General features: G+C 48.9%; 1 protein-coding gene across 4 annotated transcripts in view; it reads left to right on the forward strand.

The window, feature by feature from the left end:
• Nucleotides 1-11,998: 11,998 nt before the first annotated feature.
• FAM120A (family with sequence similarity 120 member A) overlaps nucleotides 11,999-26,183 on the forward strand; it is a 54,613-nt gene continuing 40,428 nt past the window's right edge. For all 4 annotated transcript variants that reach the window (XM_069865657.1, XM_069865660.1, XM_069865659.1 and 1 more), the window contains exons 1-3: nucleotides 11,999-12,514; nucleotides 18,022-18,268; nucleotides 24,240-24,322. In XM_069865657.1, coding sequence (XP_069721758.1) covers nucleotides 12,041-12,514; nucleotides 18,022-18,268; nucleotides 24,240-24,322 — 804 coding nt within the window. In that variant the 5' untranslated portion in view covers nucleotides 11,999-12,040. The remainder of the gene's footprint in view (nucleotides 12,515-18,021; nucleotides 18,269-24,239; nucleotides 24,323-26,183) is intronic.

Genomic DNA, 26,183 nt, shown 5'->3' on the forward strand with positions numbered 1-26,183 from the left:
AGCGATGAGGTCTCTCCTCAGCCTCCTCTTCTCAACTGAACAGCTCCATCCCTTCTAAGGCTTCGGAAAGGAAAGGAATGTGATGCTTCTGGCAGGTACCAACTTGCCAGCCTTGGAAGCGGTGATCCCTGGACCCACAGCCAGCCCCTCACTGGCACTGTGTGCCACACAGACTGGTTGGGTTCCCCCCATGCCTCTGCTCCTCCCACGCGGCTCCAGCAATGAAGGAAGAAATAACGCCCGCTACTAACAACCACAGAGCTTGTTAGCATGTACACTACTGGTGAGCTTATTTAAAGGCCCTGAGCAGGCTGTGTCCAGAGATACTGTTCAACTGAGTTAGTATTTCAGGTAAAAAGTTCTGCATAGGGGGTGTTGCAAGAATTTTAGTTAATATTTAGTATTAGCGTATTTTACTATTATTGGTAGGATTTTGGTTAATGAATGTAAGTAATTCTGAATTGCTGCTCCTCTTTAGTTTTTTCATAGAATCATGGAATTGTTTGGGTTGGAAGGGACTTCAAGGCCCATCCAGTCCCACCCCCTGCCATAGGCAGGAACACCTCCCACTGGATCAGGGGCTCCAAGCCCCATCCAACCTGGCCTTGAACACCTCCAGGGATGGAGGATTTCCAGGATGCTGCAAACCCATCTGCTGCAGCTGGGCAGTGGGGTCATGGATGTGAGCAGCCAGGGCAGAGGTGCAGGCGATAAAGAAGATATGATGCTTTTGATACATGGGAGGGAGTGACGGCCATCAAGAACATTAATCATGTTACTCCATGTTTCTACAGTGCTTTGCCTGCTTAAAGCACTGCACAGACTACTAGCAATTTGTGACCTGAACATTTCTGAAATGATCAGCAATACCATTTAAATTGTCATTAAAATCCAATTAGAACTGAGCGCTGTAGTTCAGAACAGTCTGATTGGTGGCTCGTGGGCCAGATCTGGCCACAGGAGGATTGTGTCTGCTTTTCGTCTTCCCTGACTGCCCTGGCTCAAGGAGCATCTCGTCCCAGGAGCGGTGCCTGTGCCCACAGGACAGGCATGGAGAGCCATTATGTGACTGGAAAGGCAATGGTACAAAGTGTCCCTTGTGTCCAGCCCACTGCATTGAAAAGCCAGGAATTTATAGAGGTCATTTCAGCCTGTGTGTGGATTCAAGCAGGCACAGCTCCACCACTTTATACTTTGCAATGAAAAACAATTTAATTGTTCTTGGTCTTTTTTTTTTGGCTCTTGGAGCACAGCTCTGTGTATCAAGAGTCGTAGGGATGAAATGAGGGCAGGGCACACTGAGACAAATAACTGGGCTATCTACGTCTATGGGTAGAATCATTGAATCATAGAAACATTTGCTGGGAAAGACCTTTGAGATCATTGAGTCCAACCGTACCTGTCTACTACCAAACCATAACTCTGAGCGCCTTGTCTGCCCATCTTGTAAATCCCTCCAGGACTGGGGACTCCATCACTTCCCCAGGCAGCCTCTGCCTGTGCCTGAGAACCCTTTCAGTGAAGAATTTTTTTCCCAATATCCAATCTAAACCTCACCTGGTGCAACTTGAGGCCACTTCCTCTCGTCCTATGACTTGTTACTTGGGAGAAGAGACCAGCACCCACCTCGCCACAACCTTCTTTCCAAGAACTCCAGGGAGTGATAAGGTCTCCCCTCAGCCTCCTCTTCTCTAGAGGCACTGGTAGACGCGCTGGCGTGTGTTTGGGTAAAATGAAGGATTTAGTTATGGCAGCAGACTGAAAGGGAAGGTCTGGCTTGGATGGTATTCCCAAACCTGGCATACATAGCCCACATTTAGGTAGCTAAATCTGTCACTTACATGCTTTAGATACTTGTGTTAATTGCATCAATGCCAGCAAAAAATGACATGTTTTTAAAGTGCTAGAAGAGTAAATAGCTGCTCTCCTGAAATGGCCATGGTATACATTTTTAGCTCCTATGTACTCTTCGTATGATACCGCTAGCGAATGCATCGTACTTGCTGTAGATCCAGCTCGAGGGATGTATTAGTATCTGTTTGTAACACTACTGACACTCCTGCATGAAGCACTGCAGAATATACTTTAAATACTGGCTTTTTGTACATCTCACACAACCATTCATTAATACCAAGGGAACAGCATGCTAGTGTTCCAGGTTTTCGAAGAACCGGTGCTATCGCCCTCTCCCAGCTCCTGTTGCCTGTTTCATCAAGCCTTTATAATTTCTGCTTTTACTCTTCAAAATACAAATTCAGAACTGAAAATTTTCATGCCTTTGTTTTTTAAAACTACTTAAAGCCGGTGAATGGGCCTGATGTAATCTGTACACTGCATGCCACAGCTCAGCATCCACTGCTGTGAAAGCGCCGCTTGTGCTCTGAAAGGAGGAATTCTTTCAGACAGCGTCACTTGCCCCCTCCCCTGCGAGGCCACTTTTCCCATACACTCGGAGGACTCGCTGCCAGTAGTTTTCTTTCCCTGAAAGCGTGCTGGAGCAAAATTGTCACTTAGCTGATGTTTATAGGGTCTTGTTCTCAACAGGTGGGGTCTACATACCATTAAGCATTTCATGCTTGGAGGCAGAGGTGGTTCCACAGAAGTACATTGGCTTTTTAATCATCCTTTCTCTGGACTGGCCCTTGGACTATGCATTGCTTCATCCAGTACTGAAAGGGGCTCCGGGAAAGCTGGGGAGGGGCTCCTGATTAGGGAGGGCAGGGATAGGACGAGGGGGAATGGTTTTCTGCTGAAACAGAGGAGATAAACATGAGGTCTTAGGAAGAAATGTCTTGCTGTGAGGGTGGGGAGGCCCTGGCCCAGGTTGCCCAGAGCAGTGGTGGCTGCACCATCCCTGGAGGGGTTCAAGGCCAGGTTGGATGGGGCTTGGAGCCCCTGATCCAGTGGGAGGTGTCCCTGCCCATGGCAGGGGGGGTAACTGGATGGGCTTTGAGCTCCCTTCCAACTCAAGCTGTTCCGTGATTCTGTGATTCCATGATCTTAAAGTGGGCTTCACAGCAGGCTTTTGGAGAAGTTCTTTACTCTTCCTCTGCCAGTCACGTAGCAAGCAGCCTGCTTTCAGTTATGCCCTGTCTACAAAGCATTGCAGTGTTGGCCTGGTGTGTTTTACCAGTATTTGAATGGCCTAAAGAAACTACTTGGAAAGCAGCAGATGCCTTTGGAAAAGAGAGGAAGAGAAAAAAAAATTAGACTTGAAGAGGATATTAACAGGTCAATAGCCTTAGATAAAACAAAAAGTGCGACTCAAAAGTGGTTGCCAAGAAGCAGTCTCATAATACCCGCCCAGGAAGATAACACAGCTCCTTGTGATCTCATTTTTTTGTGCTGTTAGGCCTTCACTCCCTCTCTCCGCATTCACCATTATATACAAGAACTGCAAATCATTGCTCAGTTCATTCAAAAACAATACGCTTCCTAAATCCGCTTTTCTCAAACACACAGAAGATCCATTGTCTCTGGAGGAGCAAGAGACCAGGTACTTGAAAACGTGATACAGGGTTTGTCATAGCTCTGCGAGCTGTTTGCCGGCATTTTACTTGGGGAATTGTAAACAACACCTGCATAACAGCCTGTCTAAGTTGGACCAGTGGGGCGAGGGATTCTGCCCCTCTCTGCTCTGGTGAGACCCAGCCTGGAGCCCCGTGTTCAGTTCTGGAGTCCTCAGCACAGGAAGGACATGGAGCTGTTGGAGCGAGTCCAGAAGAGGCCACGGAGATGATCCCAGGGCTGGAGCAGCTCCTGTACGAGGACAGGCTGAGAGGGTTGGGATTGTTCAGCCTGGAGAAGAGAAGGCTGCAGGGAGAACTTGGAGCAGCTTCCAGTACTGAAAGGGGATCCAGGAAGGCTGGGGAGGGGCTCTGGATCAGGGGGTGCAGGGATAGGATGAGGGGAACAGTTTTCAGCTGAAAGAGGGGAGATTACAATGAGATCTTTAGAAGAAATGTTTTGCTATGAGGGTGGGGAGGCCCTGGCCCAGGTTGCCCAGGGAAGCTGTGGCTGCCCCATCCCTGGAGGGGCTCAAGGCCAGGCTGGATGGGGCTTGGAGCCCCTGATCCAGTGGGAGGTGTCCCTGCCCATAGCAAGGGTTGGAACTGGATGGGCTTTGAGGTCTCTTCCAACCCAAACCATTTCACAGTTCTGTAATTCTGTGGTATAATGGACAACACACCAAACCAGATGCCAGTAACTGTAACAGGAGAAAGTATTACAAGGAGCTCACAGTAAAATTAAAATGCCAAGTGAAATTCCCGAAGAATATCAAGGCATGGGGGGGAAAAAGAGTCTTTTTTCTACCACTGGTGTCTTTGCTGGACTTTTGCCCCAATGTCAGCCATTTGGATCAGGCTCCTGCTCACGGGAAGCTATCAGGGACAGCATATGGAAAACACTCTGAATGTGCAAGAACTCAGGAGGATTTAGCAATTTTGGGAAAGACTGACAGTTCTTAAATAACTTTTTGCAATTAATGATGGGCCAGAAATGTGAGGAACTCTCTGAAGAGTGAATCAAGAATCAACAGCCGTTTGTCTTGAGGCGCATGTAATAAAACAGCTTACCACAAAATGACTTTTGACCAAGAGTGAAAAATGCAATGAGGAAGAACATACTTAGAATAAATCCATATTCTGATAAGGTAAATTAAAAAATGCCAGTAGGAGATGAAAAAAAAGCAAAGACTTCTTCTGGTAGGTTCTCCACTACCTTATGTTTACATGAGGTCAGCGCAAGGCGAGCAGACGTCCCGAGTGCTGGGACAGCCAGCACCCCTGTTTCAGAGCGACAGAGCTTTACTGTCGTCTTACACAAAACATTAGACCAGCCAGTAAGGGAGAATGAAAAAAAAAGCAAATAATCAGTGGACTACAGTTTCTTGTGGTCTCTGACAGTCTTTGCTGACAGTCCTCAGAGTCAGCCCAGGGGCTTAAGCTAGAAGAGACAGGGCTTGAGAAAGGCACAAACAGCTGATGCAGGAACAGCATTGAAAAGCAAATTAAGATGCTGCAAAGCGATCGGCCACAAAAGGTCATAGTGGCCAGTGAGAATTATAGAATGGTTTGGTTGAAAAAGACCTTTGACATCATCAGTTACAACTGCATCTGTCCACTACTAAATCATACCCCTGACTACCTCACCCACCCATCTTTTGAATCCCTCCAGGGATGGGGATTCCACCACTGCCCAGGGCAGCCTCTGCTAGTTCACGACAACCCTTTCAGTGGAGAATTATTTCCTGGCATCCAATCTAAACCTCCCCTGGTGCAACTTGAGGCCACTTCCTCTTGTGCTATTGCTTGTTACTTGGGAGAAGAGACCAGCACCCACCTCATCTCAACCTCCTTGCAGGTAGTTCTAGGCAGTGATAAGCTCTCCCCTCAGCCTCCTCCAGGCTAAACAACTCCAGGTCCCTCAGCTGCTCCTCCTAAGACTTGTTCTCCATCCACTCCACCAGCTTCGCTGCCCTTCTCCAGACATGCTCTAGTGCCTCAATGTCCTACTTGCAGCGAGGGGCCCAAAACTGAACCCAGGAGTCGAGAAAGTGCAGAAGAACATTCTCCTCCCTAGCACCCAGCTCCTGCACAAGTTCAACACTATAGTGAAACAGGGCAGATACATATGCAGCCAACTGAAAAGTCTGGATAGCAGTGAGAAGATGCAAGTGAGAGTATATCAGTGCTATTAGCTTCTCACAATTTGAAGTTATAGCGGAAGTTACATTTTAAATTACACTGAAATCTTATAGTGGAAGAATGCTTGAGAGATCTGCTCATGGATATGGTTTAGTAGTGGACAGGTACGGTTGAACTTGATCTCAGAGGTCTTTTTGTACCAAATGATTCCATGATTCTATGATTCTGTGATTGATGAGTGAGAGCAGATCAGCAGATAATAACAACTTCAGCAGAGCCTTCTTTGCAAAGAGAAAGTTTTACCAAAGAAACCGTGAGAGTTGGCATTACCCAACCATTTCTGGAAGAATAATAGTCCTTCTTGCAGGCTAAGAAAAAAATTAACCATTAGCAATACATCAATGTAAGCTGGCTGATCCCCTACGAGTTTCTGCAATCTTAGGCCTTGCAGAAAGCTGAAAAGGGAAGAAGTTCCATAAATAGACTGAAACTCCTCTGCGAGCTGATGCTGATGGAGAGACTGATAAGCACTGACATGACTCAGCTGGGTGTCTCCCACATATACATTTTTCTGTCCTAAGAGGAGACTGTTCCAGCACAGGTATCACAGATATGTGAAAACAGCTACCGTATGCTAAAAACTGATGGTGTTTTTAGGTATTTTGGAAGGCTGTAGAGGTCCTGGAACATGGAATTTCTTTAGTTGCATAACTTTTGTGCCATTGTATATGTTTTAATTGCATCAAGGTAGAAGAAAGCAATGCCTCACCTTGGTACTATAACAGAAAATTAGAGCTGGCCTACAATGGGTGACAAATTTTGTCCTAAAAACAGATTTTATACCAAAGTACTTAAATTTCTCCTATATTTGCAGCTATTTTAGACTAAGTGGCAGGCATGCCTATAAGTTTAAAAGAAAGCAGAAGGAAATCTCTGTCAATAACATATCTACTGGGGATGAAGGTAACACAGCCTCTGCAGAGACATCCTGTACAATGCTGCTGGTTTTTCTACAGGGCGTGAAGATTCTGCAAGCAAAGTTTTTGCTAAGTAGGTATACATGCGATAGACCATGAGAGAAGCAAGGGTCATTTTTATTGCTGCGTGCTGTTAACCCTTCCTACAGCCAACTGCTCCAGTGACAGAAAAGGGAAATGGGGCAGCTGACAGTCCTAGTGAGAGCACAATGTCCAAGTTAAGGATGTTGACTTGCAAATGCCTGCATCTACATTCAGTACTGAAATAATAATATAAGAGACATATTTGACTCTGAGCACTGAACTAACAATGCAGAGAAGTATCTTGCCCACAGGATGTGCCTGTTACCACCACAGACCTGGCAGCAAGGAGGAGAGCTGCGAGTTTTTCTTCTGCAGCAGCAAGAAGCAGGAAGTCTGGGGCAGCATCTCCACAGTGAGACACAGCAGGGTGAGAAAGGAGCAGAAATATTAAGGGAAATCATGTAAAACAAGTGTTTTCCATGGATAATATACATGTCAATTATTCCTGAGCAAATATACCTATCAAGGTTACTGTGGATAGACCGCCTATTCCACAGCCTACATCCGTATGCATCTCACGTTGGGACCCAGTTTCATTAACAGAGGATAAAATGATAACATTCATCTCCATGTTCTTGCCCTGACATGGTTATTCATTAGGAGTTCTTCCTAACGACTGTTCAGTTCCTTCCTTCTAGGGAGCCACTCCTAATTCTCTTCTATTCAGGTTGGATAATGAGTCACTGACTTTAATAATCTTTATTAACCCTTCCCTTACACAACCAAGTTCTCGTAACAGTGAAATGCATTGGGAAAGCAAGCTCTTCAATGCCTCTTCCTCCATTGCACCATTTTCTCATATGCAGATAACTGGATGATTCCCACAGGCTTTCTGCTGCTGGTTTATGGAAAATACACTGTTTGTCTTCGTGCCCTTGCTTATCCCCTCTTTAACCTGTTTTGGTTTACCTGTGTTCCTCTGTAATTTTACTTTCCAAAATTTACACTTCCTCTCTATTGCCTTCTTGCCTAGCTGTAGTTTGGGCTCTACCAAAAGAGCAGTTTGTGTCCAATGACTTCTTGAAGCACCTGCTTTCCTTTTCTGTTTTTCCTCTCTTTCCTCTTTTCTCCTGGGGTCGTGTTCGTGCATGGACGTGTGAGCCCAGCAGCATCCTGGGCTGCTGTGTCTACCTAGCACCATGGGATGTGTCAGGATGATAACAGCCAGGCTTCTGGCAGCAGAAGCTTTTGCCAACAACAAAACAAAACAAAACAAAACCAAAAGAAAACCCCAACAAAGTCAGCTCAGGAGTTATTTTATTTATACATGATTTGCCATTCCTAGGACTATTAAACCTAAATATTTTGTGAGAGGGTTCATGGCTCAAGTACTGAATTCTTCTTCAATCAGGCATTGCACACTTCTTAAGACTAATTAGAGAATAACCTGTCCTGGTTTTGATCCAACTTCATACTCTGTTTGGTTAGACCACCAAGTACATGTAGGTACATCTGATCAGTTGCTTTTTATGCACTTGATGCACAGCAGCACTTGGTCCTTTGACAAAAAGTTGGTGTGTTTCGATATATTGGAATTCTAAAGTTCGCTCTCCTTGATCCTCTTTCACCGTCTTAGCACTGTTGGATTACTACCTTGCTTTGTGTGTCTTTCAAAGTGTTCTACAGTGTTTTATTATTTTGATGTTATTGGAACATGTGCCTACTCTTAAGGGAAAATCTAGGAAGTTTAAGTGAAAAGTAGTTGGAAATGTCTGAACATATGATGTCAGTATCTACACCACATGCAGCTTGACATCTCCTTGACGCCTGCGTAGCAGAGAAGCAATCGAACATTGTTATTATTTCACTGACAAACTGCAGGGGCACGGTCCCAAATTCAGTATTTTAAAGAACACTTTCTTCTGGCTGAAAGAGGTGATTCTGCCCCTCTACTCTGCTCTTGTGACACCTCACCCAGAACTCTGAATCCAGTTCTGGAGTCCTCAGCACAGGAAGGACATGGAGATGTTGGAGTGAGCCCAGAGGTGGGAACAGAGATGATCCGAGGGCTGGAGCACCTCCCATCCGAGGACAGGCTGAGAGAGTTGGGGTTGTTCAGCCTGGAGAAGAGAAGGCTGGAAGGAAATCTTAGAGCAGCTTCCAGTGCTGAAAAGGGCTCCAGAAAAGCTGGGGAGGGCCTTTTCTCAGAGATTGCATGGACAGAATGAGGGAGAATGGTTTTAAGCTGCAAGAACATAGATTGAGATGAGATATCAGGATGCGAGGGTGGGGAGGCCCTGGCTCAGGTTGCCCAGAGCAGTGGTGGCTGCCCCATCCCTGGAGGGGTTCAAGGCCAGGTTGGATGGGGCTTGGAGCCCCTGATCCAGTGGGAAGTGTCCCTGCCCATGGCAGGGGGTGGGACTGGATGGGCTTTGAGGTCCCTTCCAACCCAAACCATTCCATGATGCCATGAAACTCAGGCAGCGACTCCTCTCTGCCTGCACAGACAGGACTGGTTTCCCCCGGCAGTTTGTATTTAGTCCTGTTCACCAGAGCCTGAGCAGGGCCACATCCCCACTGGAAGCCGTGCTGCAAGGAACGCCGCTCCCTGCATAGGCAATGGCGGCAGCAGAGCTGGCATGGTGAGGGGTGGCAGGGCTGAGAATCATAGAATGGTTTGGTTGGAAAAGACCTTTGAGATCATTGAGTCCAACTGCACCTGTCTGTGACTAAAGCACATCCCTAAGCACCTCATCCGCCCATCTTTTAATCACCTCCAGGGATGGGGACTCCACCACCGCCCTGGGCAGCCATTCCAGTGCCTGAGAACCCCTTTTGGTGAAGACATTTTTCTTGACGTCCAATCTGAACCTGCCCTGGTGTAACTTGAGGCTATTTCCTCTTGTCCTATTGCCTGTCATACAGAACACACCGCAGGGCTGGGATGGCAAGGGGTAGGGCTGAGCACCCTGGGACTGGGATGGCAGGTGGCACGGGGTGGTGGCGTTTGCTGGGCTGAGGGAAAGCAAAGAAGGGCCTGGGAGTGTTGGTTCACAACCAGCTGAACATAAGCCAGCAGTGGCCCAGGTGGCCAAGAGCATCCCAGCTTGGATCGGCCATGGGGTGGCCAGAAGGAGCAGGGAAGAGATCGTCCCCCTGGACTCAGTGCTGGCGAGGCTGCACCTTGAATCCTGGGTTCAGTTTTGGGCCCCTCACTCCAAGAAAGACATTGAGAGCCTGGAGCACATCTAGAGAAGGGAATGGAGCCGGGGAAGGGCCTGGAAAGAAAGCCTTATGAAAAGCGGCTGAGGGACCCAGGACTGTTTAGCCTGGAGAAGAGGAGGCTGAGGGTAGACCTCATCACTCTCTGCAGCTCCCATAATGGAGGTTGTGGTGAGGTGAATGCTGGGCTCTTCCCCCAAGTAAAAAGTGATGGGACAAGAGGGAATGGCCTCAAGCTGTGCCAGGGGAGGTTTGGATTGAACATTAGGAAAAAATTCTTTCCTGACAGAGTGGTGAAGACATGGCAGAGGCTGCCCAGGGCAGTGGTGGAATCCCCATCCCTGGAGTTGTCTAAACGATGGGCAGGTGAGGTGTTCAGGGATGTGGTTCAGTACTGGACAGGTACAGTTGGGCTTGATGATCTCAAAGGTCTGTTCCAACCAAATGATTTCATGGTTCCATGAAGGGCACCCCACAGGTGGGCAATGTGGGGCAGTGGGGCTGAAGGGCAGGGCAGCCCAGGGGCCGGGATGGCGTGGGTCAGCGAGGCTGAGATGGTGAGCAGTGAGGGGTGGCGGGGCAGTTGCCCCAAGGGTTGGGATGGTGAGGGGTGGCAGGGCTGGGCACCCTGGGGCTGAGATGGTGGGGCTGGATTGGCAGAGCTAGGATGGCGAGGGAACGTGGGGCTGAGCACCCCAGGGGCCAGGGCAGCAAGGGGCAGCAGAGCCGAGCACCCGGAGGCTGAGAACCCCATGTCTGGGATGGTGGGGCTGGGCACCCCCGGGGCCAGGATGTTGAGGGGCAAGGGGCAGCGGGGCCGAGCATCCCAGGGGATGGAACAGTGGGGCTGAGCACCCCTGCGGCCGGGATAGCGAGGGGCAGCAAAGCCTGGCATACCTGGGGCTGAGCATCGCTGTGCTCAGGGTGACGAGGGGCTGGGCACCCCAGGGCTGGGCTGACGGGGGGTGGCTGGGCTGAGCATCCCCAGGGATGGAATGGTGGGGCTGAGCACGCCGGGAGCTGGGACGGCGAGGGGCAGCGGTGCCGGGCACACCGGGACTGGGCACCCCGTGCCCGGGATGATGAGGGGCAGCGGGGCCGGACATCCCTGAGGCCGAGCATCCTCGTGCCTGGGGTGTTGAGGAACAGCATGGTGAGACACCCCGGGGCTGGGCATCCCCGCGCCCGGGCTGGCGAGAGACCACCGGGCCGGGCATCTCCGGGGATGGAACAGCGGGTCCGGGATGGCGAGGGGCAGAGGTGCTGGGCACCCCCGAGGCCGGGGTGACGAGGGGCGAGGAGCGGCGTGGTGGGATGCCCCAAGGCTGGGCACTCCCCGACAGGGACGGCGAGGCCGGGCATCCCCACATCCCGGCTGGTGAGGGACCGCCGGGCCGAGCATCCCCGGGGACGGAATGGCGGGGCCGGGCACCCCAGGGCCGGGATGGCGAGGGGCAGCGGTGCCGGGCACCCCCGAGGTAGAGCATCCCCGAGGCCGCGGTGACGAGGGGCGAGGAGCGGCGTGGCGGGACACCCCGAGGCGGCGCATCCCCGCGCCCGGGCGGGCGAGGGACCGCCGGGCCGAGCATCCCCGGGGATGGCACGGCGGGGCCGGGATGGCGAGGGGCAGCGGTGCTGGGCACCCCCGAGGCCGAACATCCCCGAGGCCGGGGTGACGAGGGGCGAGAGGCGGCGCATCCCCGCGCCCGGGCGGGCGAGGGACCCCTGTCCGAGCATCCCCCGGCGGCCGTTCCGCCCCTCCCGGCTCGGGGCCGCGTTATGCAAGGGCGGCGGGCGGGGCCGCGAGCGGCACGGCGGTGAGTGGCACGGCGCCGCCCCGCCCGTTCCGCTGTCCGAGCGCAGGCGGCGGCGCGGCGGGGCCGGCTTCCTGCGCGCCCCGCGCTGCGCCCGCCCCCCGGCAGTCGGAGCCGCAGCGGCAGCCGCGGGGCCGCGAGCCATGGCTCAGTGAGCGCAGCACATGGCGGCCGCCATGAGCGCCCCGCTGGTGCGCACCTCCCCGCCCTGATCGGTGCCGCCGGCAGCCCGCGCTCCCCACCCGCCCCCCCCCCCCGCCCCGAGCCCGGCCCCGCACGCCCCGCAGCCGCCGCCGCCGCCGCCGCCCGAGCCCCCGCCGCCCGCCCGCCCGGCCCAGCCCGCCCGGCCCCCGCCATGGGAGTGCAGGGGTTCCAGGACTACATCGAGAAGCACTGCCCCAGCGCCGTGGTGCCCGTGGAGCTGCAGAAGCTGGCGCGGGGCAGCCTGGTGGGGGGCGGCCGCCAGCGGCCCCCGCAGACCCCGCTGCGCCTCCTCATCGACGCCGACAACTGCCTGCACCGGCTCTACGGCGGCTTCTACACGGACTGGGTGAGCGGCGGGCAGTGGAACCACATGCTGGGCTACCTGGCGGCCCTGGCCAAGGCCTGCTTCAACGGCAACATCGAGCTCTTCGTCTTCTTCAACGGCGCCCTGGAGAAGGCCCGGCTGCACGAGTGGGTGAAGCGCCAGGGCAACGAGCGCCAGACGGCGCAGCAAATCGTCAGCCACGTCCAGAACAAGGGCACCCCGCCGCCCAAGGTCTGGTTCCTGCCGCCCGTCTGCATGGCGCACTGCATCCGCCTGGCCCTCATCCGCTTCCACATCAAGGTGAGGCCGCGCCGGCTCCCCCCCACCCCGCTCCCTCCCCGTCCCCGGGGCTCCGGCGGCGCCTTCCCGGCCCCGGTGCCGGCCCCCCGAGCCTCCCTCGGGCTCCGCTCCCCCCGCCCGGCGCCGCTCTAAGATGGCAGCGGGGCGGCCCCCCCCCCCCCCGCCCCCCCCAGCGCCTCAAAATGTCGCCGCGGCGCGGGGGCGGCCCCGGGGCCGGGCGGCAGCGCGGATTCGCGGCCCGAGAGCGCGGCCGGAGCCCCTGGCGGGCGGGAGCCGCCGCCTCCATGTTCTCTCGACGCCGCCGACTCAAAATGTCCCTGCCTGCCCTCGCCCCGGGGCCGCCGCGGGGGGAGGGACGGAAAAACGCGGAATCGGGGGAGTTGTGGCGCTCGGCGGAGCCGCAACAAGTTCCCCGCGGAGCGGCGGCTGGGGGGGGGATCGCTCGGCGCCGCCGCGTTGTGGGGTCGGGAGCGGGGATGTGACCGAGCACAGAACCCGGGGGGAAGACCTCAAAGCCCATCCAGTCCCACTCCTGCCACGGGCAGGGACACCTCCCGCTGGATCAGGGGCTCCAAGCCCCATCCAACCTGGCCTTGAACCCCTCCAGGGATGGGGCAGCCACCCCTGCTCTGGGCAGCCTGGGCCAGGGCCTCCCCACCCTCACAGAAAACATTTCTTCCTCGGATCTCATCTCAATCTCCCCTTTCTCAGCTCAAAACCGTTCCCCTCGTCCCCTCCCTGGTCAGAAGCCCCTCTCCAGCTTTCGTGGAGCCCCTTTCCGTACTAGAAACAGCTCCGAGGTCTCCCTGGAGACTTAAGTTCTTCGCTTAAACTTCGTGTTTGAAGGGGCAGCTCTGTTTTCTGGGAGCACAAACGCCGCTTCAGGCGAGAGCTGGGGGCTGTAGGGATCTCGCCCAGACATCAAGGCCGCGATTTCAAAGGTTGCGGAACATTAACGTGTCACATCTCTGTGCAGCGCTCCTGATTTACAGCGGTTTGTTAAGCCGAGCGGTTGTGTTTATTGAAACCGAAGATGGTAGAAAAACAAGCCCTGGGATGGAGCTGCAATTTCCAGAGTTGCTTGCTGGCTTCCCTGCTAGGAAGGGAAGAGCAGTGGGAGCAAAGTGGGGACTCGTTGGCTTTATCATTGTGAATTACTTTTGTGCGTAGAAAAATACTATCCAACCTTTAGAGGTGCGCGCTCGATTGCTAGCAATAGCTTAATGTTTTCTGCCTTTCGTGTTGCAAAGATTCCAGCCAGGTTGCAGCCCAGGAGTAGAGAAGACTGGAAGGAGCTCAGGTGACTTTAGGCAAAGTTTCTCCCAGTTTTGTTCACGGGGCAAGAGTTGCTGTTGCTCCCTCTCACTACTCTGCTCGCTCAGCCAGAGCCATCCTTGGAGGAGCTCCTTCCTCTCGGCTCTCTTTTTGCCAGCCCACTCGGTAGTGGAAGTCCCACCCTGCGGTGGCTGGAATGAACTGGAAGTGAAGGCGAAGCTTGTTCTCGCAGCGCGCATCGAGCTCCACCGAATGCAATGTCTTGGGCTTGTGCTTGGTTAACATGAAGAGATTGTGGCCATATCTGCTGTAGTAATGGGTTTTCCTGATCATCATAGAAGGAAAATGGTGTGTGTTTCGGATATAGAATGATGACGGGAATGATGCTGGGAAAAACATCCTCTCATTTAATATTTTGTAGCTGGGAAGTACTTTTATTCTTTAAGCAAAAGTTTTGGGGACCATGCAGTGGAGGTGTTTGTGGGTAAATCTACCTTAAATGGTTACAGAGGTCCTTAGTAAAAGGAATGGATGGGGTAAAATGAGGTGTTTTTTTTTTTTCCTGTTAATATGTTAAACTGGATATTTAGCCTGATGCAATATTGAAATGCGCAGTGCCCAGGATGAAGCTGGCTGTTTGGATATTGATAGGAATTTGGTGTTTGTAGCGTGCCGAATGAGCTGTTGATCTTCCAGTGCGCTCTGTCCCAGACCAGGTCTGTGTCTGTTGAAGTCCCTTACAGTCAGATAAAGTTGCCGCGTTTGACGAAGGTGTCACCTGTAGCATTTGTTTACTTTCAAGCTTAGCTGCAGCGTTAGCTCTTTTACGGTTTCTCAGTACTAGGCCTTGTTCGTAACTGCTGCGAACACTTTGAGGAGCGACAGCACGTGTGATAGCCAGTCCTTGTTCTCACATTTAAAAACACAAATGCACACCCCCACCCCCCTCAGGTTTAATGGGGAAAGTTTAGGGGGTGGATACATGTCTGCTTTCCATTAGTGTTGGGAGTTGGCAAGCAGTCCTCACAGAATCCTGGGTGTGTGGTGGGGAGTATGCGTTGCTGTTTGAGAGGTTGGTATGGCTGAGCCACCGGTCCCAGCCGCACTGGTTCTCTGGACTGGTCCCAGCTCTCCTGGGGATGGGAGGGATACCTGCCCTCCCTGTTTGAGGCACCTTTTGTGCAGCTGTTGGGAAGCAGTGTGTAGCCCTGTTTTTAACTGATTCATTTGCAAGTTGGGAAGTGTATTCCACGATTATAGTGGTAACATGCATAATACTCATCAAAGATACTGCTGAACTTAAACCACGTTCCTTTTCTGGCTTTCTTCTTCTCTTATGCAATTTATTATCTTTTAAATTGACTTCATTACATCTATTGCCTCACTTCAGTTTTATTCACCTTCTCCCTCGTGCCCACTGCCCAGCAGCCCTCCCAGTGGGCAAAGGGCAAGTGCAGCTCGAAGCGGGGGGGGCTTTCCTTTCTTTAATTGTATGTATGGGTGATTTTTAAATTATTATTTACATATGCATAAGACATTTGCCAAGTTGTACTGTTTCTCGCTCTGTTTTGAGAAGTTAGGTTTGAGATTACTGATTAAATATGAAACTGATTTTCATATTTTCAGGAAAGATTTGAGTCTTGAGTAGAAGGCTTCCGTGCCGAGCTAGGAACTGGCTATGAATTTAATCGGTTTTTGTAGTTAGAGGGGAGAAAGAGAGTGATGTCTTCCATTCAGAACAATTATAAATCCCTCGCAGATGGTTTCAGCAGGATGTAAAAATAACAGGTTCCTCCAAGTTAGAACAAATATCCTACGGGTTCTTAGCTGAATCGTGACCTGGTAGTTGTCTGTTTGGGGGAGGGGGAATAACTCTTAGAAGAAACTTCCATGCAAAGCAGGCGTGCTAAAATTTAAATATCTAAGCAGTGGAGTTCTGAACATCTTTAATGCTTTGGTGAGACTTTGTGTTGTTCTCAGTACTTAAACGTGCATGTGCCTGTTCACTCGGACAGGATTCCTATCTGGCATCATTAATGTTTGCACAAGAGTTAGACTTGAAAATTATTCTGAGCTCCAGGCTGTGGCTTCCCCACCCCTCTCCCTGGGCTGATTTGGAAGAGCCTGTGTTGCCTGGATGTAGCTGCATCCCTGGACTCTCTGTGAGAGCTGTGAGCTGACTCTCATCTTGTTCCTGTTGAGTGTTACAAGTTACCTGCACATGGGGAAATGCAGCTCTTCCTGTGACAGCTCAGCTATTGAACGTGGATTCCAGTATTACCTACGTGTACTGCAGTTCCATGCTGGTAGCTTGCTGGGCGGGATGGCTCTGGGCAGCAGGAGGGAGGGAGCTGGAAGCTGTGGAGGTAGGGGAAATAGTGGATAGGAGACCAGAGCGGCCGCATGCTGAGTTTCCTCATGTGCTGTCTGCCCACCCTGGCACACCTAGTGTTGCACGGGAGTTCTTTGCTTTTTAGAGATGATCTGCCGGTGTCCTGCATGCAAAGATATTTATATTGGATATACCTGCACAATTTCAGTCTATCTACCCTTAATAAAAACAACGTCGGGGAACAATTCCTGATTTAAAACGTATAAAGACTGAGGGGGGGATGGCAAAGCCTAATTGCTCTTCTTGAGCTAACTGTGCACATCCGATACCTTTACATTTTCCAAAGATGTTCAGGTATGGGTTAATTACATGTTAATTCCAGGTACAGCCAGCCCGTGCTATCGAGGTGACTGTATAATTGCTAGGAAAATAAATGCACTTGTTTGTCTCACGACCCAACCTGAATTCCACACCACTCTGGTACAGTCCTTCCAGAGCGCTTCTGAAGGAGTAACGCTTTCTTAAGACTCTAAGGTGGTGGCATTGGGAGCACAGAGGGACACCGGTGAGCTGGTTATTGATCGTAGAAATGGCTTAGAGAGTGAGGCACTGGCTGTTCAGCTGCTTGGGATTTGGTCTGAAGGGGAACATCTTGTGAAGCTACGTGGGAACAGCAGAGTTTTACAGACCTTGCTGGAAGAGCATAATTCAGTGTCAGATTCAGAGGGTGTGATGTGTGAGTAGGAAAGGAAGGGTCACTGTGGACCTGCTGTTGGACACGGCCTTTCTGCTGGGAGGTTGATGAGTGTGGGGCCATGGGATGTGAGACCCTCTGCATGTTCTGCAGGGCTTTGGCTGCCGAGGAAATAAATGGCATCATGGGCACTAGCGCTGTTATTCATGCATATGTGGAAACTGAAGCTGATAGCTATGTGCTGATCTATTTGGGGATAGCTTGCTGTCTGCATTGTGTGGTGACTCTGGGTAGGTTCTACCAACATCCAGCTTCTGTGGCGTTTTCTGAATCGCTGGCTGATCATACATGTAGATGGTATAAGCATTAGGCATTGAAAGCACTCACTTTAATTTTGTGTGCTTGCATGCAAACTGTAGCTGTAGGGGTTCCTGAGGGTGTGCAGAAATGCAGGGCTATAGGTACTAGCCTGTTATCCTGGGCTTTCCTGTTTTAATTTAATCTTCTCGATAAGAAAGGGTTGCTTTTGCATTTCCAGCGTTTGGGATTGGCCCGTGTTTCCCCTGCACAACATGTCTGTTCTCGTCATCTGATTGCCATAGCTTAAAATATGTACTTTGCTAGGCAACGTGAGCCGCGAGGTGAAATTCGGGCTATAAACTTGGAGCAGTTTGCACCACTGGAGCCAGCTGTGTATAAATGAACGGGCTGTAAAGGCTTGAAAGTGGAAAGAGGAAAAAAATTGGCTGAATGCAGCAAGGTAGACTTTTGAAATGATGAGAAAGTTACTTCTGTTCATTGGGGGTTGTGTTTTTTTCTTTTATAACTGGGCTGTAGAACTTCACAAGTGACCGTGAGTTGCTTTTTCAGGGGGCATCTTGCCTTGCTGAACTGTTTGAGTATCCCAACAACCTTAGGGCTTTTCCCAGGAGTTGATGTAGCAGCACAGTTAGAGTTGGAGCATTTCCATTCATGAATGGTTGCTTCAGAGGAGCTGAGCGATACGTGGTGCCACTCCAGCGTGTGGACTTCCAGAACTTTGCCTTGTCCATATGTGCTGTGTCAGTAGATTTCTGTAATTAAATATACTGCAAGTGTTTCACATGCACGTCTGTAGTTTCACAAAGAGCCACTATATCGTAGTACATGTGATAAATCACTCCTGCCATTTAACACTGTAGCTAATTACTCTGTCTTCCACTGCAGGTTGCACAGAGCATTGAGGATCATCATCAAGAAGTAATTGCTTTCTGCAGAGAAAAAGGTTTCCATGGTTTGGTCGCATACGACTCCGATTACGCATTGTGCAACATCCCTTACTATTTCAGTGCCCATGCCCTAAAACTGAGCCGGAATGGGAAAAGTCTCACAACAAGCCAATACCTAATGCATGAAGTTGCCAAGCAACTGGACCTGAATCCAAATCGCTTTCCTATTTTTGCTGCTCTTTTAGGTAAGTGAAGTAATTAAAAAAACTCGATGCTGTTAGTCAGACTTAGGATTTTGGTTTCTGTCTCTAAAGTACGGGTGTGTGCTTTGCCAATGTGCCGAGGGGGAGCCGTCCGTGTCAGACATTCCTCCTGTGCTGGAGGTGGGCTGGCTGCGTTCCTATGAGGCCAGATACCCAAATCTGTAGAGACCTGCGAGTGATGCAAATTGTGGCTGTCTGGGAACAGGAGTAGAAAGTAAGAATTCTGCCGGGCTCTGTCCAGCCAAAATGTTCTCAGTGGGTGGGGGGATCCAGACAGTTGTGGTTCTGCTAGTTTTGGTCTTTTACAGAGTGAATATGCTTTTCAGACTGGGAAAGGGTTGTTCCGTCCTGTTTTGTGTTCTGTCTGGAAGTAACGTGTAGGAAGTGAATGTTTTTGGATTTTAGGGACTATTTTTTTTTTCTCAGAAATGAGTATTGAACAAATACAACAGCACGTCGACTGCACCAGAACCATATTAAAATGTATAACTGAGTGAAAGTCCATGTTTCTGAAGCACAAGCAACCAGTATATCGCTGTTTCCTGAGTTTTGTTTGGATAGTTTTGTTTGGATAGTTTTGTGGCACTCCTGCTTCCAGTACTAAGTGATATATTGTCTTTAAGGAGCACAGGTTGGAAGGGCTTCAGTCTCACATCCCTGCTTAAGTGGGACAGTTTTAACATGCTGGGTTTCCGCAGCAGTGGTAGAGAGCAGCTGTCAGGCTCTCTCAAATGGAAGAATGAGTTAATTGCTGATAGACTTAACTCTAAGGAATAAGCTCTGTTTAGAATAACACTCTAACTTCTTTTTGGGTAAATAAGCACAGACTAACCATGTTCTTGATCTTATACTGAGCAAACAAGTTAAGAGAACAGGATTTTCTTTTTATTTTCTCCCTGAATTTGTGTTTTAGCGTGGATGCAGGATAGAAGAAAGCCATGAACGAGGAACACTGTTACTGCTTTAGTATGCTAATAGTTTAGTAGTCTTCAGTATTAAAGCATTTCTAGTCCACATTAAGAACGAAAGAACCAATGGATCATATAGTAGCAGGCTACAAGTATTTGGTTGAAGTTGCTCTTTGTCAGCGACTGTGTTTTCAACGCCCAGCGTGGTTACCTGTCTGCACGGTTGTGGGGAGGAACAGCAGCTGGTGGGCAGAGCTGCAATGTAAAACAAAACCAGTGTGAATTGCATGACCAGCTACTATTGCTGGGCTTTGTTTGGGCATCTATAAATAAATTGTTGCATGCCAGTTCAGTGAGTAAGGATTACTGCTTGAAAAGCAGTTACCCAGTTGCGGGTACACTTTATGCTGTTAATATGAGGTGCGTATGAACAGCAGCGTTCTAACTTGTTGCAGAATTATGTCTGCCTGGCCAGTTGAGGCGTTGCTTGCTGATATTAAATGGTAGGTGAAAAGCATTCTGGTCAAGTTTCTGAAGGGTTTGTCATTTCTATGCCAGAAGCTTTTGAATGTTTTTCTGTCTTGGTGCCATACAGTCATGGAATTGGAAATCAGTTTGGTTTGGAAGGACTTTCAAAGCCCATTCAGTTCTACTCCCTGCCATGGGCAGGAACACCTCCCACTGGATCAGGTTGCTCAGAGCCCCATCCAGCCTGGCCTTGGACACCTCCAGGGATGGGGCAGCCACCACTGCTCTGGGCAACCTGGGCCAGGGCCTCCCCACCCGCATTGTGAAAAATTTCTTCCTCATATCTCATCTAAATTCTTCCCTCTCCCAATTTAAAGCCAGTCCCCCTCGTCCCTTCATTCCACGCCCTTGTAAAAAGTCCCTCCCCAGCTTTCTTGTAGCCCCCTTTCTGGAACCTACTCTAAGGTCTTCCTGGGGCCTTCTCTTCTCTAGGCTGAATAACCCCAACTCGGCTCTCGCATTAGCCGCTTAGGAGAAAGAAGCTGGAGGTCATTTCACCTCATTCCTGGAGAGATATTTTGTAGCTTTTTCTTTTTCACATTGGCACAGAGGTTAAAAAAGCCCAATTTGACTACAAGTTTAGTTTTGTGTATTCTTTTGCATTTCTTTTGTGTGCCTGTTCAGTAGGAGCAAGCAGAATAGGGTGAAGTTACTGGAAGTCAGGATTGGAACAGAAGATATTTTGGTGGTCTTCCTGCAGTGAGAGGTGGGGTTTTTTTCTATTAGTGAATAGTATGAAATCTGGGAGTTTGGGGATATAAAGAGTGATTGAATAAACTTGCAAAAACCTAGCTACTGTTTGACTTAAACTGCTGGCAATGTTTTGTAACTTTTGCAACCCTAAGAATCTTATAACTTCATGTTTTTAATAGTACGCTAAATGCGTACAGAATCCTAGAGTAATTACAATTGGAAAAAACCTCTAAGCTCGTCGAGTCCAACCGTCAGCCCAGCACTACTGTGCCTACTAAACCATGTCTAAAGTGCAATGGCTACATGTTGTTTGAACACCTCCAGTGATGGAGACTCCGCCACTGTCCTGGGCAGCCTCTGCCAGGGCTTCACAACTCTTTTATTACAGGTATTTTTCCTGATATCTAGTCTAAACCTCCCCTGGCAGAAATTGAGGCCATTTCCTCTCATCCCATTGCTTTTTACTTGGGAGAAGAGCCCAGCACCCACCTCACCACAGCTTTTTTCCAGGAGCTGCAGAGAGTGACGAGGTCTCCCCTCAGCCTCCTCTTCTCTAGAATAAGCAACACATAACTGCCTGGTGTGGCATGTGTTTAAAGCTGGGTAGCTCATTCAAATCTAAATTTTTCTCTTTTTATTTAATATCTGAGGGCTTGTCTGGCTTCGTGCATTGTTCTGCCCTGGCTTCTGTAGCCCCTTTGGTTCTCTCAAACCTGAGTAGTAGAATGAAGACAATCACAATGGGAAAGAATCAGTGAATGCTTGATTACGTGGGGAGACAGATGAATCCGTTACATTGCTCTTCTGGGGATGTTAGCGTAACCCTCATGCTGGTGCTTTGTTAGGAGTAAATGAATGTATTCTGAAATGGCTCTAGTTATGCTGCTGGTTAAACGTTTGCCATTATAGACGGACAAAACTATGACACTGGCTGTATCAGCATGCAGTCCATTTCCTTCTGTACGGACAATCCAGCTTCTTTGTTTTCAGATACTTTCTTCTCCTTAACTTCAAGGGATTTTGGGGATGCTGAAAAGAGGAAAAAGTCCTGACTGACTGAGCCCAACATTCAGAAGTTGGAGGAGCAACACCCAACTGGTCAATTAAAAAACATTCTTAATGGCTAACAGTTTGGGATTGAGTTGTGTTCAAGGATAAAGTCTCTGTTGAAGTATTCCAGCAAAATATTTTTCTGACTGGCAGACCAGGCACATTTTTCAGGATCCCTTTCTGAGTGGGTTACCTGTACATCGTGGCTGGATTCTTTGTTTATGGCTTTTTCCTTCTTCCAGCTTTCCCTGCAGTAGGGTTTTGTCATCCTAACTTCCTAATATAAGCAGTATCCTTGTCATGGGTAGTTAAAAAGTGGCCAAGATCCTCTTAAAATGTTCTGTTCCAACTGCTGCTGATGTGAACAGGGACTTGAATTGGGGTCCTTTGTAAATTTTGGCTTGAATATTTCAGAATGATTTGAAAAGACTTAAACCATGCTTCAGCAGCAGAAAAACCAGCACTGTGTGAGGTATAAGGCTGTGATTCAGTGAACCCTTTACAAAGGGCAGTGACTTCAATTAGTATCTAATTGCTTCAAAAAAACCTTAGGCATACACTGTAATAAGCCATTAAAATGGGAAAAATCAATATATGTTGAGGTTGTTCGGCCAGGTCAAGAAATAGAGGTTGCTTATGTAATGTAGATCTCTTTCCCACTGTGACAGAACTGTGACGTGTTTAGCTGAGTAGTCTCATTCTGTTTCTCAGTGAATGTTAGAACTATGTCAGGTAAGTCCAGGCATCACTTCTTGTTTGGGCATCAGAAGGCACTTCTGCACTTAAGTGTCCTCAATTCTGGAGCTCAGTGTGTGGGGAGAGCAGATCCAATGGTCGGTGTCCTCTGTGAGCTCAGGGGGAGGGATTTAAATGAAGTGAGAGATGGACACTAAACAAAACTGAGGTTTTGGTGTAAGGAAGAGAAGCTCTGACTGTTTTAAAAGGTAATCTTAGCATCACGAAATGTGAAATCCTAATTATCATGAAACTGTCTCACGCTCTGGCTGCGATTGATTTTTTTTTTTTTTTCTATTTTTTCAGCCCTATGTTATCCAGGCTGTCTAATCCTACTCTGATCAGATTAGTGTGCATGTGGCTGTTCCATACAAACTTGTTGAATCTTTCTGATGTGAGTTTAAAGTTTAGCTCCTAGTGAATAATGATGACAACATCTCCCTGCTGAACACCTCACAAGTAGGTGAAATATGGATCAGACACAAACCCGTCCTTCTCTAAGAGGGCACCTAAAAATAACCAGGCAATGGACAGCTCTCTGTGTTTTCACAGGTTAAAGGGCATTAAATGCAGACTAAATTATTTTACAAGCAATTGTTGTCATATTCAAAGATTCCAGTCGTGTTCTTCGGGCAGGTGAATGCTTAAGATGCTATCCAAACTGCAGAATTGTAGAAGAAAAAAGCTGCAACTACGTTGACAGCAGTAAGAGCAATACTGAGCTGCTGTGTTGTAAAACCAGGTATTGAAAGTATCCTAGAACTGTGGAATGATTTGATTTGGAAGGGACCTCAAAGCCCATCCAGTTCCAACTCCCTGCCATGGGCAGGGACACCTCCCAGTTGCTCAAAGCCGCATCCAGCCTGTCTCGGAACATCTCCAGGGAGGGGGCAGCCACAACCTAAGTTTTCTAGCAGGACTGCAGTAACACATCCTGTTTAGTCTTTGTGCAGTTTGGATCCATGGACACTGAGCTCTGTCATGGCTGCTTAGGTACTTTTTGATGAATTCAGATGTTTGAAATGTTTCCTAGTAATAACTTTTTGGATTTTTTTTTTCTGATTGTGATGTGCTTTGGGGAAAAATACACCCTCAAAATAATTTAAGTACTCTTTTATTTGCTACAAACAGCTTGGGAAATACAGCTGCTATTTCTGTTCATTGAAACAACTCCCTGATTTCCCAGTTACTCTGACACTGCCAGACCAAGCTCTTGTCTGACCTGGTCAGGTCAGCAACAGAAGCTTGAGGAATTGAGAACCTGCTAAGTGTCACCAGAGCCACCAGCGATCCTGAGGGACAGATAAATCTGCCTGGTGGCTTGCTACATAATGGAGTGGAGCGTAGATTCCAGAGGCAGCTCCAGTACAGATCGGTGCTGGGATGCTGGAAGGACTTCCCAGCTTGTGTTGCAGAGCGGTAGAGCGTGTTCGTACACTGGCACACCTGCATTGTTGAGGTCCTCTGGTAGGACATGCCAGGCTGAGGTTGACCCCCATGTGTGGTGACTGACTGTGTTGCTTCTTTAAGTGAGCTGGGGTTCGTAGAGCCATGGAATGGTTTGGGTTGGAAGGGACCTCAAAGCCTGTTCCGTTCCAACCCCTGCTATGGGCAGAGACACCTCCCACGGGATCAGGCTGCTCCAAGCCCCATCCAACCTGGCCAGGAACAGGGCAGCCACTACTTCTCTGGGCAACCTGAGCCAGGGCCTCTCCACCCTCACAGCAAAACATTTCTTCCAAAGATCTCATCTCAATCTCTCCTCTTTCATCTTAAAACTGTTCCCTGTCATCTTGTCCCTGTACTCCCTGAGAAAGAGCCCCTTAATGGAAAAGCGCTTTGCAGAGGGGAGCATATCTGGCTGCGGCAGCACCATACTGGTTGTGGGTTTGGGGAGTAGCAAAAAGGCAACTGCAAGTTTAATATCTCTCTCTTCATCCTGTTGATGGGGAATTGACTGTGAATTTGCCTTGCTCTATGTAGAACCAGCAAGAAAGGCTTTCTGATGTGCTAAAACAAATCTCTGTGTTATGTTCTAGGTAATCATATTCTACCTGATGAAGATTTGGCTTCCTTTCATTGGAGTTTACTTGGTCCAGAACATCCACTAGCTTCACTTAAGGTACAACCTTAATATAACTACTAGCAGCCAAGCTAAAATCAATCATCACAGTTTATCAGAGCAGTGCAATAGGTTAGTTCAGAGCAGCTCTTGTTCTGGGTCACCCTCTGGTGTCCCAGTCCCTCTCTGGCTGCAGAGGATACCTGGGGCGATTAGCCTTACGAGGCTAAACTTAGCCCTTGTGATCCCACTTCATGCCCTTCAGCTACGTGAGCCATGCGCTTGGTAGCTCCAGCATGGTTTTGCTGGAGAACAGAGCTGCTTACTCTCTTCTGAGTTTTTTTGTCTTTTTTTTTGGTGTGTTTAGTTGTGTTCTTCACCTGTCATAACTAAATGAGCTGGGTATCTTTCTACCATGTTGTTTTATTTTCTGCCTATTATTTTCTTTTCTGTTTTATTTTATTACATACACAGTGAGTATGTAATTGTCAGTTTTCTTAACTTCCTAAAGTACAAGTTTGCTCAAGAATAGGTTGCACAGCAAGCTAACATGGCCCTTGTCTTTTTTTAAGACAAGTAACCTGTGTCTGATGCTCTTAGTCTACAGCGCCTGTTCTGCTGTTTCATCACACTTGCACGGTGTCTCTGCCGAGCAGAGAGCTATAAAAGGGAAACCGGACACAACAGAGAATGGGATCATAGTGACCTTTCTCTCTCCCCATAGACAGATTTCTTTCCCTTTCTCCTAAGCCATACCATGCAGCAAAGCCATTTGCTTTTTTGTGAGACTGTTTTGTTATATTTACAACAAAAATAGATGGGGTTTTTTTCTCCCTTCTGTTCCAAAAGTTTATGAAGCATTGAGCAATTGTAACTTATTTACTGAAGGTAGAATTCAAAACAGGTTCCAGATTTTTAGCAGCTGTTAAGGCTTGCCGCGTGCATTGCTTAGTGAACAGCTGTGACAATTTGATGTTACGCTTATCCCCCTGTTTTGCTGCTGCTCCTGTGTTCAGAAAGGTAAGTGTTATCATGCTGTAGTGGCAAAACAAATGTGCATGCCTGTTTTCTACTTCCTTATGAAACCTGAGATGACAAAATGAAAGAGGGCCTATATTTTCATGTTTTACTCCAAAGGTTAAAATACGTGATTTCTCTCACAGGGACTGATAAAATTCCTGCTGTTCAAAGAACTTCTTTTTGGTTTAGGCCGAGTAGACTTGTTCTACAGTCAGTGGTTCAGGTGTTCAGATGCCTAGACATTCTGAAAAGCCTACTAAATAATATCAACTGAATTACTTCACTGGAATGCAAATCAGATATTTGTCATCTTTGCTTCTAGAGTTACATTTCCAGTGGAAACACCAATTGGGCTTTGTAGCTGGCATCCGAAGGAAATGAAACTTGTTTCCTTTGAGCATCCTGGTGCTGCCTTAGGCTGTCCTCTCTGTGTTGATTTAATCTGTTGGCCAGTGTTAATCGGATTTGAAGGCGGTTCCCGTTTGGCTGTTACAGTCTCCATGAAAACTGATACACTGCCATCAGTGAAAAAGACCCAAATTAGTGCCCTTGCTGAGGGAAAAGGCCAGCACAACACACGATTTGTTTAATTTCACAGCAGCTTGCTGGCTGGTTGGTAAGTGCATGGCCGCAAACTAACCATGGCGTTTCTGTCTCCTGGCTGATAATGTCAAAGGGAGAGCAAGAAGAAGAGCTAAAGCAACAAGGGCAGACATCTGCAGGAAACCAATCTTCATTACTTGCTGATCATGGAACAACTTACTGTTTTTGTTTCAACTGTGCTCATAGTTTGAAATTGTAACTTGTTTCACTAGCTCATTCATTCAATTTAATTTCATTTAATGCCCTGGTATGGGAATGACATCATTACAGCTCTCTGTAGAGACCTCTTCTGTTAACT

The sequence above is a fragment of the Phaenicophaeus curvirostris genome, chromosome 11 (assembly GCF_032191515.1).
Source record: "Phaenicophaeus curvirostris isolate KB17595 chromosome 11, BPBGC_Pcur_1.0, whole genome shotgun sequence".
Classification (NCBI taxonomy): Eukaryota; Metazoa; Chordata; class Aves; order Cuculiformes; family Cuculidae; genus Phaenicophaeus; species Phaenicophaeus curvirostris.